Source organism: Oncorhynchus nerka, linkage group LG24 (assembly GCF_034236695.1).
Source record: "Oncorhynchus nerka isolate Pitt River linkage group LG24, Oner_Uvic_2.0, whole genome shotgun sequence".
In the NCBI taxonomy this organism is placed as follows: Eukaryota; Metazoa; Chordata; class Actinopteri; order Salmoniformes; family Salmonidae; genus Oncorhynchus; species Oncorhynchus nerka.
This window is the reverse complement of record NC_088419.1, coordinates 13,890,464-13,903,901: the sequence shown is the minus strand read 5'-3', so window position 1 is coordinate 13,903,901 and position 13,438 is coordinate 13,890,464. Positions and strand designations below refer to the sequence as shown.

Genomic DNA, 13,438 nt, shown 5'->3' with positions numbered 1-13,438 from the left:
AATAAAATTTGATTTGATTTGGAAAAGAAAGGGAGCTAGGAAATGAGGTTGGAAAGGGAGCGAGGAAAGGAGAAAAGGAATCTAAGAAAGAAAATGAGGAGTTCACATGTATCAGGTAGGAATGAACCATGTCCAGTAGATGGCACATTTTCTCATAGAAAATTGATGCAACAATTTCCTGCTATGATGCGATCACATTTAATTGTCTTGTATCTGTAAAAACAGCTGGACATAATGATGTCACACCTAAAAAACATTTTTTAAATATTAAAAACTAGAATGTCAAATAAAAATGAAGTGGTTGAAGTGTTTACATTTAGTCAAATTGCACATGAGTATGTGTTTCATTTCTCAGGTAGCATGAACAAGCCAGTATAGATAGAATGCAAGAATTTACTCATATTTGCCATATTCTAGTAATTCTCATGTGTCAAATTTCTGCCCTGCTAGAGCTACCCCGGTCTGTAAGTGCTGTTGTTGTGAAGTGTAAACATCTAGGAGCAACAACAGCTCAGCCACGAAGTGGTAGGCCACACAACCTCACAGGACAGGACCGGCAAGTGATGAAGCATGTAGCGTGTAAAAATTCTCTGTCCTCAGTTGAAACACTCACTACCGAGTTCCAAACTGCCTCTGGAAGCAACATCAGCACAAGAACTGTTCGTCGGGAGCTTCATGAAATGGGTTTCCATGGCCAAGCAGCTGCACACAAGCCTAAGATCACCAAACACAGCAGCTGCACACAAGCCTAAGATCACCAAACACAATGCCAGGCGTCGGCTGGAGTGGTGTAAAACTCACCGCCATTGTTCTCATGACCAGTGGAAACGCGTTCTCTGGAGTGATCAATCACGCTTCACCATCTGGCAGTCCGACGGACTAATCTGGGTTTGGCAGATGCTAGGAGAACACTACCTGCCCCAATGCAAAGTGCCAACTGTAAAGTTTGGTGGAGGAGGAATAATGGTCTGGGACAGTTTTTCATGGTTCAGGCTAGACCCCTTACAATGAAGGGAAATCTTAACACTACAGCATAAAATGACATTCTAGACAATTCTGTGCTTCCAACTTTGTGGCAACAGTTTGGGGAAGGCGTTTTCCTGTTTCAGAATGACAATGCCCCCATGCACAAAGCAAGGTCCACTCAGAAATGGTTTGTTGCGATCTGTGTGGAAGAACTTGACTGACCTGCACAGAGCCCTGAACGCCGACTGCGTTCCAGGCCTATTCGCCCAACCTCACTAATACTCTTGTGGCTGAATGGAAGCAAGTCCCCGCAGCAATATTCCAACATCTAGTGGAAAGCCTTCCCAGAAGAGTTGAGGCTGTTATAGCAGCAAAGTGGGGACCAACCCCATATTAATGCCCATGATTTTGGAATGAGATGTTCGACGAGCACGTGTCCACATACTTTTGGCCATGTAGTGTATGTTGAATACATAGGCCTTATTATATGGGCTAGCCAACTAATTTTCAGCATTTCTTCAGTTAGTAGCAAAGCAGGCTACAGCCTCATGATAAGCCAATGCCAACCTAATAGTTTCTTAAGAGGAATTTATACAAAAGCCTACCTGTAGGTACTCTCTCCCGGGTGTCATCCTCAGCGTCGTCTACGGACGCTTCTCCCTCAGGGCAATTGTCATCACCTATGTGGAGATTGAGAATCACAACATTATTGCAAGTTACCTTGCTGAAGTCCTATAGCCTAATGTAACATTACTTACCAGCACGTGAGCTGTTTATGTTGGTGTGCATTGAAACAACAGGTCTTTGTCCTAGGATTTCATTCTTTCCGATAGAAAAATATCCCAATCATGCTTTTACCTCCAGGACCACTTTGAAGAAGTTCTGTTTTTTGTGTGCTCGGCAGGGTTTGAATGGCGCTGGAGGGTATAGCAGCCGTTTTACAGGCTCCTGACCAATTGTGCTATTTTATGTGTTAACTTCTTTAGTACATAATGCTTCCGCCATCGTTTCTTATGACAGAAAAGAGCTTCTGGACATCAGAACAGCGATAACTAACATCGATTTGAATGAGGATTTCTACTTCAATGAGTCGGAGGCAAAAGACATACTGCTCATTCTGGACCAGGCCCAAATCCCCGAGACTCTGAAAAAGGAAGAGGCCGGAGTGCGGGATACCTGACAAGACTACTTTGCCGGAAAAGAGGCTGCATATCGGGCAGCCTTCTGAGAATCTGGAGGCGAGCGAGTAAACTCCCACTGACATCCGTTCTTCTTGCTAACGTGCAATCATTGGAAAATAAAATTGATGACCTACAATTAAAATGATCCTGCCAACGGGACATTAAAAACTGTAACATCTTATGTTTCACCGAGACGTGGCTGAACGAAGACACAGACAATATAGAGCTAGCGGGATTTTCCATGCACTGGCAAAACAGAGACTCTACCTCTGGTAAGACGAGGGGTGGAGGGGTGTGGCTATTTGTCAATAACAGCTGGTGGGCAATGTCTTATATTAAAGAAGTCTCAAGGTATTGCTCGCCTGAGGTAGAGTACCTTATGATAAGCTGTAGACCACACTATCTACCAAGAGAGATCTCATCTGTATTATTTGTAGCCGTCTATTTACCACCACAGAACGAAGCTGGCACTAAGACCGCTCTCAACCAACTCTATACGGCCATAAGAAGAAAATGCTCACCCAAAAGCTGTGCTCCTAATGGCCGGGACTTTAATGCAGGCAAACTTAAATCAGTTTTATATTTTTTTACCAGCATGTCACATGTGCAACCAGGGGGGGGGGGGGGGGATCCTAGACCACCTTTACTCCACACACAGATATGCATACAAAGCTCTCCCTCACCCCCATTTGGCAAATCTGACCATATTTCTATCCTTCTGATTCCTGCATACAAGCAAAAACTAAAGCAGGAAGTACCAGTGACTCGCTCAGTATGGAAGTCGTCAGATGATGCGGATGCTACACTACAGGACTGTCTTACTAGCACAGACTGGAATATGTTCCGGGATTCATCTAATGACATACACCACCTCAGTCATCGGCTTTATCAATAAGTGCATCTATGACGTCGTCCCCACAGTGACTGCACGTACATATCCCAACCAGAAGCCATGGATTACAGGCAACATCCCAAACCATCAAACAAGCAAAGCGTAAATACAAGAATAAGATTGAATCCTACTACTCCTGCTCTGACGCTCGTCAGATGTGGCAGGGCTTGAAATTTATTACGGACTACAAAGGGAAACACAGACGTGAGTTGCCCAGTGACGCGAGCCTACCAGATGAGCTGAATGCCTTTTATGCTCGCTTCTAGGCAAGCAACACTGAAGCATGCACGAGAGCACCAGCTGCTCTGGATGACTGTGTGATAAACGCTGTTGGTTGCTGATGTGAACAAAACCTTTAAACAGGTCAACATTCACAATGCCGCTGGGCCAGACAGATTACCAGGATGTGTACTCAAAGCATGAGCGGACCAACTGTCAAGTGTCTTCACTAACATTTTCAACCTCTCCCTGACCGAGTCTGTAATACCTACAGGTTTCAAGCAGACCACCATAATCCCCGTGCCCAAGGAAGCAAAGGTAACCTGCCTAAATGATTACCACCCTGTGGTACTCACATCAGTAGCCATGAAGTGCTTTGAAAGGCTGGTCATGGCTCACATCAGCAACATCCTCCCGGACACCCTAGACCCACTCCAATTCGCATACTGCCCCAACAGATCCACAGATGACGCAATCTCAATCACACTCCACACTGACCTTTCTCACCTGGACAAAAGGAACACCTATGTGAGAATGCTGTTCATTGACTACATACAGCTCAGCGTTCAACGCCATAGTGCCCACAAAGCTTATCACTAAGCTAAGGACTCTGGGACTAAGCACCTCCCTCTGCAACTGGATCCTGGACTTACTGGCGGGCCGCCCCCCAGGTGGTAAGAGTAGGCAACAACACGTCTTCCACGCTGATCCTTAACACTGGGGCCCCTCAGGGATGTGTACTTAGTCCCCTCCTGTATTCCCTGCTCACCCACAACTGCGTGGCCAAACATGACTCTAACACCATCATTAAGTTTGCTGACAACACAACAGTGGTAGGCCTGATCACCGACAACGATGAGACGGCCTATAGGGAGGTCAGAGAACTGGCAGTGTGGTGCCAGGACAACAACCTCTCTCTCTCAATGTCAGCAAAACAAAGGAGCTTATTGTGGACTACAGGAAACAGAGGGCCGAGCACACCCCCATCTTCATAGGCCGCGTTTTTGTTGTTGTTGCACTGTCTCTACCCACACACACGCATATTTACGCTACACACATACACTGCTGCCTAGCAACTTTTACCCCTACTTACATGTACACCTGCACATTGACTTGGTACCGGTACTCCTTGTAGATAGCCTTGTTATTGTTATTTTACTATTTTTTTTTTTTTATTAGCACATTTTTCTCACTTTTTAACTCAGCATTGTTAGCTCATAAGTAAGCATTTCACAGTAAAGTCTACACCTATTGTATTTGGTGCATGTGACAAATACATTTAACTTGTTGCTCTGTCCTGCAAGCATACGCTATATTAGAATGAATGAAATGCGGACTGGTGATTTATAGTTACGTGATATTACATGCCCCACGTACCTTCAAAACGAGTCAGCATTAATCACTTATTCGAAAATCACTGTTTCTATCATTTGTTCGCAATAAAGTTTTACCAAAATATAAATCCACCACTGTTGAAAGGATAAAAACGTTCCTTTTTAGAAAATGTCTCTATATATTCCTTTTCCGTTACACGTCACATTTGCGACATTGCTTTTGTTAAATAAACCTGAGTCAATGGAAACCGGCCTAGTTTTAGTGGCAGGCTTCCTCTGTTGGGCTGCAGCTGGGTGCATATCGAGCAGCCCGCCACATTTTAAAGCAACAGTACACAGGTTTCAAAACGTAAGGCAAGAGCCTCTCAGCATCACTTGGTGCAAAATATGAAGATATATGCAGCTAATGACAAGGAATCATAACTACTACACGTGCACAGTAATATTCAATTATTTGGAAGAATCTTTTCAGATTCAGGTCTCCCTAGAGAATGTCATGTTTCATCCTCTGGTAATTTACCAAATGTTTCTATCTAAACAATTCAATCCATTTGTGAATCTTCATTACACCAAAGATGAGCTATATATTGATCATCTTTACATAAAGATTTGCCTCTTCCGCTCTGCCTGTTCACATCTTCTCTGTATAAAAGCATAGATGCAGTCTGTACCATAAGCAGTATATGGATATGCTTTCAGTAAAAAAAGACACTCCAAATCAAATCTGAAAACAATAGTTAATTTCCTGTATTCAGAGAAAATAACAAAATGAACATGAAATCAGATGTCAGGCAAATACATTTACAAAAACAGACAGGTTTAAAATGAGAATGACAGTAAGAGGTGCAAACATGGAAATTAATCTACTGACACTAATATCACACTAAATCTAAAATCAACATTTTAATTTTTTTTTTTTTAATGAACAAATCACACCCTTAGTGGCATGTTATAATTCAATTCTCCCTTAAAATGTATAAAAACAAAGCAAATAGTCACTCATATCCATCTTCCTTGAACAGAAAGGAAAACAATTGCTGAAAGAAAAACAGTACTGAAATAGTTGTCCTGTTTTGAGCTCGTTTTTCTTCTGTTCAATAGATCCGTCTTCACCAAGCAACTAGCCCCTCCCACAAATAGACCCAAACAAATCACAGGCTTGTCTCCCAAGCCCCACCCCCAGACCAGTCCCTGTTCGAATACCTTCAATATCGTTGTTTTCTACCTTCCTTGGAATACTCACTGATCTGGTTGGATTGGCGAAAGCAATAGGTTGATAACCTTGCTCGCATCTATCCAATCACTTCTAGATCTGTGATTCTCAAGGAAGGGAGGCTGCAATTTTTTTTTGTGTGTACTCGAACAGGGCCACTGTCCCCCTCCCTTCATACAGCCCAGTAATATCCCAGACCAATAAAACCAAAGCCCACCCCTACACCCATCTGATGAAGTTGCCCCCATGCACTGTTCCAGAATCAGGGTTTTTACCTCCTAGTGGTTTGGGTTCTGACCGTGGTAGAGCAAACTGACCCTAGATCTGTGCAATGGGGGCAACCACTTGGCTACCCCCCCTTCCTGCCTGCCTTTACTTCCCAGCTTGTTGGGCCTGACGCCGCAGGAGCACGTAAATCTTCTCCTTGATCCAGTCTTTGTTGTACGGCTGGTACGTCTGAGTGTCTGCACGGTACCTGAATGAAGAGCAGGAGGTTCGTATTCATTAGCCACCAAACAGAATAAAAACAGACAAACAGCGAGAAAATACATCAACATTTCCAACAAGAACCCCTCTTTTTTTTCCAAAACATTTTTTACATTTAACTAGGCAAGTCAGTTAAGAATTTGTTCTTATTTACAATGACGGCCTACTGCCTTGTTCAGGGGCAGAACCACAGATTTTTACTCTGGGATTCGATCCAGCAACCTTTGGGTTACTGGCCCAATGCTCTAACCACTAGGCTACCTGCTACTCCCAAAATAAGACCCAGGAGAGACATGTCATGAACATAAGATTGTTCTCCCACGACATTAAGCCTTGTGCTCAATTGGCACAGATAGGCTATTTGACCCCGGGAAATAAATTCTACCAGACCTAATTACCCGGGGGAAAACAGAAGGCAATTCTTAGTCGCGATCCAAAATGGAACCCTAGTCCCCTAAAACCTTGGCAGAGCTGTGAAATGACAGGATAGACCAGGGTGGTTTTCACTAGGAATGGAAGCAAACAAGACAAAACGATGAGGGACTACCTGAACTTGTCCAATAAGAAATCATTGTTTGTTTGTTTGTTCCCACCCCCATTGCAAAACATTTCGCTACGGTGTCAACTAACAAATACAACCATCCCTAATAATAATAGCACCTCTGGAATGCAAGGTGGATTTATTGCTAAACCATTGGGCTCTAACGGTGAGCTTGCACAGTACTACTTACACTAGACAGCTGAGGTCTGCCAAGTCATCAATGAAGTCAAACAGCTGGCTGATGTCATAGGTGATGGAGGGACTGTTGGGATTCATCCTCTTCAGGTGCTCTTCGTACATTTTACACACACCTGGATCAGGAGGGACACAGGTTGAGACAGTGATACATAGAACGAGGCTACACGTGAAAATACTTCTGAGTTCAGGACAAAACAAACCGTGCTGACCAACAGTCAAAAGCAGAATGTCACCATGTAGAATCGTCTGGATATTAACAGTAAGCGATGGCCAATGTTCTGGTCAGAGGCAATAGGACGGCCAACCACTTCTGTAACCATTCGTTGGCACAGTGTGTTCTTTAAGTGGGGCCTACACCGGGGGTCGTGTTCAGTAGAGCACACCGTAGCAAAACGTTTTGAAACTAAACATGAAAATCTGTCTTCTTATTGGACATTCGGGTAGTAGGTAGGGGTTATCCCTACTGGGAACAACCACTTCAGAGACCCAAACAGCACCACTCAGTGTCTGTAGACTGATTCTCACCTTCCATGCATTCGTTGACTGACTCGTAGTCGGCATATGTTCGCCCCTCTGGTCTCTTAGTTGGCTGGACAAGCAGAATGGTGTGTGACTGTAAAGAAGAGAAAAACACTGTTGGTTTTTTACATGTGAAAGTGTGTATTTGGCCTATACTGTAACAACCAAAACACACCAACCATGACGTTGTCTTCCACAATTGCATCAAGTAAATGTTGTTACACACTTTACCACTGCTCAAATGGTATTTTATTATACAGACAAAGTTACAATAAGAATAGAGCAGATGGAATTTGGTCTGACGAACCTCATAACAGTCCCTAACGGATCCGCTTTGCTTACTGTCTCGATAACGCATAGAGTTGCTATTCTTGTATGATACGCATCAACATCCGCGAAGTTTGCTAACATTAGTGTAAATGACTGCATTTGGCTCATTAGAAAAATGTGTATCTAGCTAGTACAGTTGCGAGCTCCTGCCAGAGCCCTGTAGCTCGGGCTAGCCAGCTAGCCACAGTTTTAGCTAACTAGCTCAGCAAGAGTCGAATGATTGGATCACATAGTTCAGATTATTTTTGCTCTTCGTACAGTGCAAAATCACACTTACCATGTTTGTGTTGGTGTCCGATTATACTTTTAAAGCTAGACTTACAGATTCCGCGTTTAAATGGCTGTTATATTGCTCTGCTAGCCCCGTGAAATGTAGCCGTATGGAAAGAAATTGCGAGAAAGGAAGTAGTGATGGTTCGTTCGGGAACGGCTCCTTTGAACTGATATTTTTTTGCTGAACGTCGGGAACCGAATCGCAGTGGTGAAAGAGCCGTACGTTTGACTCCCTGGCTTGCGTACTGCTACGATTGCTTTTGGAGCACACAAGTCATTTCTCTAAAGAGAGAAATTCCTCACTGCAGAAACAATAAATAGTGGTGAGAGCGCGTCAATCTGGTCCACGCAGATTTATTCAGTGAGTAAAAAATATATATATAAAATACTTTGCTCGGGTACAAATGTATTTGAACGCACATTCCACAATCTGACAACATTTTGCTTTACATGGTTCTAGGTCGATTTCTAAGCATTTTGAACGAAGAGCCGTTTTGGAACCAAATAGGCCAGCTCTTTTACGTGAAAGGAGCCAAGTTGGCTGCTCACCGAAAAGACTCCAAATGGCCATCACTAAAAAGTGGAGAAAATGTCTATCTATTTCAAAGTAAAAGCACCTATTCAAAATAAAAGTCTCAATTTACTACGTGATATTTATAACGCCAGTGATAGACTGGGGCCACTCTTCAAGTGTAAAAAGTAAATACAAATATTGTAATGACCTGACTAGATCATAAATGAACAATTGTCCAGACAGAGGCTTGAGTTTGCGAATTGACGGTTTATTAAACCAACTTTACACAGGCTACTGTTTGGGCCGTAGCACACGCCAAAAAGATGACAGATAACCCACAAGCCAATCGTGACCTTCTCTTGTGAAGCCCCGACGTAAGAGAGAGAGAGAACAAAAGCTGAACCTGGTCTTAACTTCCAATGCTCCACCCCCCTGCCCAACCCCCCTCCACGCCACTCCGCCAACCACCAGGATGCCCGGCATCAGAACATTCCAGGCATTCCCGTGATTGGCAGATAGCAGGTTGATTGACATGTCGAACACCGGGTACTGGTCAGTACAACACAACCACCTCCTAGCCTAACACATAACACACAGCTGTCTGTGCGGGCCGCTACACAGCACCCCCACCACAAAGTCCCTCGTCCCCGAGGGAACAAACAAAGTCTCTGAAGCGACCCGGAGGTCTCCTTTGCCTGCGTGGCCGTGATGGTCGCAGAGTGCCCCTCTGGGAACCAGGGGATGAAGGCAGGGATATGGGGGACAAGGAAGCGGGAACGGGTAATACAGTCCGTGGCTCTGGGGAACCACACGGTGACACAGGGGGGGAGACAGGGGGAGTGGGCTGTCTGGAGCCTTTTCTGCGGCACCTGAGGGTGGGTGCCTGGAGAATGTCATTGCCAGAGAGGGGAATTGTGGGGGTTCCTGGGGTTTGGGGAGAAGAGGCCCCTCTGTATGGGGCTAACCTGTCCCGGTGCAGTGCCACCTTTCTCCCCCTGGGAGGAAGCTGCACCCGGTACACAACCTCCCCTACCCTCTCCAGGACACTGCAGGGTCCCACCCAGTGACTGTCCAACTTGGGGCATCTGCCTTTTTTCCTTAGGGGCTGTAGACCCAGACCAGCTCCCCAGCCACAAAGTGCCTTCCCGGGTGTGCACGTCATAGTTCCTTTTCTGCCTCACACCTGCATTCACCAGCTGCTCTCTGGCGAAGGTGTGGGCTGTCTGCAGGCGGTCCTGGAGTCTCCGGGCATACTCCGGCCCCGGAGGAACATGAGGGCTATCCAGGGGCCGACCAAACGCCATCTCCGCAGGGGTGCGGATCTCTCTCCCCAGCATGAGGAGGGCAGGCGTGCAGGAGGTGGAGTCTTGGACGGCGGAGCGGCATGCCATGAGGACCATAGGCAGGTGCTTGTCCCAGTCACGCTGGTGTTTGGAAGAGACGATGGCCAGCTGCTGTTCAAGCGTTTTGTTGAAGCGCTCCACAAGGCCATCACTTTGAGGATGGAGAGGAGTAGTGCGGGTCTTGTGCATACCCAGCCTCTCACACATGGTGGTGAACACACGGGACTCAAAGTTTCTGCCTTGGTCGCTGTGGATGGACTCTGCAGCTCCAAACCTGCTGAACATCCCCGCTGTCAGGGCGTCGACGGTGGTCTCTGCCTCCTGGTCAGGCAGAGCATAGGCCTCGGGCCATTTTGTGAAATAGTCCATGGCCGTGAGCACCCAGCGGTTTCCACTGTCTGTGGTGGGGAACGGCCCAACTACATCCACTCCCACCCTCTCCATGGGAGCCCCCACGGGGAACTGTTGGAGCTGAGCATGAGAGCGGCCTGGGGGGCCCTTTCTCGCTGTGCAGTTGTCACAGCGGCAACAAAAGTCCTCCACATCCCTCTTGTGCTGCCCCCAGTAGAAGCCCTGACGGAGACGGCGCAGTGTTTTTGTGACCCCAAAGTGTCCAGTCCCCACCCCCATGAGTACTCTGGAGCACAGCCTCCCGCAATGCTTTTGGGACCACCACCTGCCACCTCTCCTCTCCCGTAGCTGACTCCTTCCATGCCCGCTGTAGCACGCCATCAGCCAGCCGCAGTCTCTCAAACTTCGACCACAACCTTTTGGTCGCGAGTGAGAGCGCTGTCACCTCTTCCCATGGTGGCCTCACCTGCGCCTCTACCCACTGTAGCACTGGCTGTAGGTCTGTGTCCCGTCCCTGCTGCTGCCGCCATTCAGCCACGTCGACAGTCTGCAGCTCACAGCAGACAGGCCCGCTCGCCCGACACACTGTGGCACAGACACCCTCCTCTGCCCGCAGCTCTCTCTCCCGTCCCTCTCTCCGTTCACAGTGGCGGCAGCCGTCTGCAGTACAGGGCCGACGGGACATGGCGTCGGCGTTGGAGTGGCGTGCCCCTGCCCTGTGCACCACCGTGAAGTCATACGGCTGAAGCTCCTCCAACCAGCGTGCCACCTGCCCCTCTGGCTCTCTGAAAGACATGAGCCACTGGAGAGCAGAGTGGTCAGTCCTTACAGTAAAGGGCAGACCACCCAGGTAGTACTTGAAGTGTTTGACGGAAGCCACAACAGCCAAGAGCTCCCGCCGGGTGACACAGTAGCGGCGCTCATGTTTGTCAAATGATTTGCTGAAGTACGCCACCACTCTCTCCTCCTCTGGCCCCACCTGGGCCAGCACCCCACCCATGCCCACATTGCTCGCGTCTGTGTCCAGGATAAAGGGCAAGGTGAGGTCAGGGGGGGCGAGCACGGGGGCCTCGATCAGTGCACGTTTGAGGGTGTTGAACGCCTCCTCACACTCCACTGTCCAAGTGAAAGCCTTGTCCTTCGGCAGCAGGCGGTTCAGTGGAGCAGCAACCGTTGAGAAGCCCCGTACAAACCTCCTGTAGTACGAGGCCAGGCCCAGGAAGCTCTTCAGCTGACGCTGGTCGGTGGGGGTGGGCCAGTCTCTGACAGCCCCTACCTTGTCCTCCATGGTGCTGATCCCCTCCTTCCCCACTCGGTGGCCCAAGAAGGACACCTCTCTCCTCATGAAGTGGCACTTCTCGGGGTGGAGCTTCAGACCTGCGGCAGCCACCCTCTCCAGCACACGCCGTAGCGCCCCCAGGGCTGACTGGAAGGAGCTGCCATGGGCCAGGATGTCATCGAGGTATACCAGACACTGCTGTCGGGGGATGCCATCCAGCACCCTGTCCATCAAACGCTCAAAAGTAGCTGGAGCGTTGCACAGGCCAAAGCACAGGACCTTGAACTGCCAGTGTCCTCTGTTAGTGGAGAACGCAGTTTTGGCTCTGGCCTCTGGGGAGAGGGGCACCTGCAGGTAGCCACTGCGGAGGTCTAGTGAGGAGAACCAGGAGGACCCCCTAACCAGGTCCAGCGACTCATCGATACGTGGTATGGGGTATGAGTCCTTCCTGGTTACCTCATTCAGCCGCCTGTAGTCCGCACAGAACCTCAGCTTGCCCCCCTTCTTCGGAACCATGACGACTGGCGCCGCCCAGGGGCTGTCTGAGGGCTCAATGAAGTCTGCCCGCTGCATCTCCAACACAGCCTTGTCTGCCGCCTCCTGGCGTGCCAGCGGGATACGGCGGGGACGCATCTTGATGGGTCGAGCATCCCCTGTGTCGATCTCATGCTGCACCAGATGAGTCTGACCCACCTCTTCCTCACTCAACGCAAAGCTGTCTCTGAATTCAAACAGCAACTGCCACAACCGTTCCTGCTGCTCGGGGTCAAGACCAACACAGTTCCTCCCCATATCTCCCTCACTGCAGACAGTGTCCTCTCCTCTCCCATCTGGGGTAGCTGGGCTGGGGGGTGCGGCCCGGGCTCACAGAGGGCTGTGTCATGGAGGTAGCTGGGGGAATGTAACACACCGCCGTAGGTGACAGGGGGACTGGGGAAAAGTCACACACAGCTGTGGGGGGGAGGGGCGCAGCCATGATTCTCTGCTGCTTTAACTGTTGGAGTAAAGGGTTTGTTGGGTTGAGTGAATGTGACATTAGGGGGGGCCATGGTGACTTCCGTCCCTCCCTGGAAGCTCAGTGTGCCCCTATTTAGGTCTAACTGGCAGCCTGTGCTCCTAAGAAAGTCCAACCCCAGGATACAAGGGTCCTGCACAGCCGCCACCCACACAGGATGACGCACAGTCCTGCCCCTACTGTCAGAGTCATTATTCCCTTCCCTCTCATGGGTGCCAGCTCACCTGTGACTGTGCGGAGCTGCACAGTTGTAGGCTCACACTGAGTCCAACCTGGCACAATATCTGGCCTCACCAGGGTTACTGTGGACCCAGTGTCCACCAGGGCGGAGCAGGGCACCCCCTCCACAGTGACAGGGACATGACAAAAGTCCCCAACACAGGTCCGGCCCACCACAACAACAGGCTCCATCCGCTTGCCCTCGTCTGCTTCTGGGGGAAGTGGAGCCTTGCTTCCCCGTCTGTGCCGGTGGGCTCCTCCTGAAGATGATGGTGGTTGGGATAGAAAGCCAGGGGTCCGCACTACCCGGTCTATGCGGACCCCGAGCCGTTTCCCTGAGCTCTGGGGGACATGGGGCAATCTCGGCGCAGATGGCCTGGCTGGCCACAACCCCAGCAGACCCTGGGACCAGGGCGTGTGTTTCGTTCCGCCTGTAGCGACACAGCACGAATGAGTTTTGTCATTTCGGCCACCCAAGCAGGCTTTTCCGGCCCGGGCTGCTCTGCCCCCAGCTCGCACAGAGGGTGTGTCTCCCTGCACCCCCACCAAAGCCCCAGCTGAAGCC

At 48.9% G+C, this 13,438-nt stretch overlaps 1 protein-coding gene across 1 annotated transcript; it reads right to left on the bottom strand.

Moving 5' to 3' along the window:
* Positions 1 to 5,763: 5,763 nt before the first annotated feature.
* On the bottom strand, positions 5,764 to 8,267 carry LOC115118783 (enhancer of rudimentary homolog). The gene is made up of 4 exons (XM_029647488.2): positions 8,157 to 8,267; positions 7,556 to 7,643; positions 7,023 to 7,143; positions 5,764 to 6,280 (listed from the first exon to the last, which is right to left on the bottom strand). The coding sequence occupies exons 1-4, from the start codon at positions 8,157 to 8,159 to the stop codon at positions 6,178 to 6,180; spliced, it is 315 nt and encodes a 104-aa protein (XP_029503348.1). The 5' UTR covers positions 8,160 to 8,267; the 3' UTR covers positions 5,764 to 6,177.
* Positions 8,268 to 13,438: the final 5,171 nt, after the last annotated feature.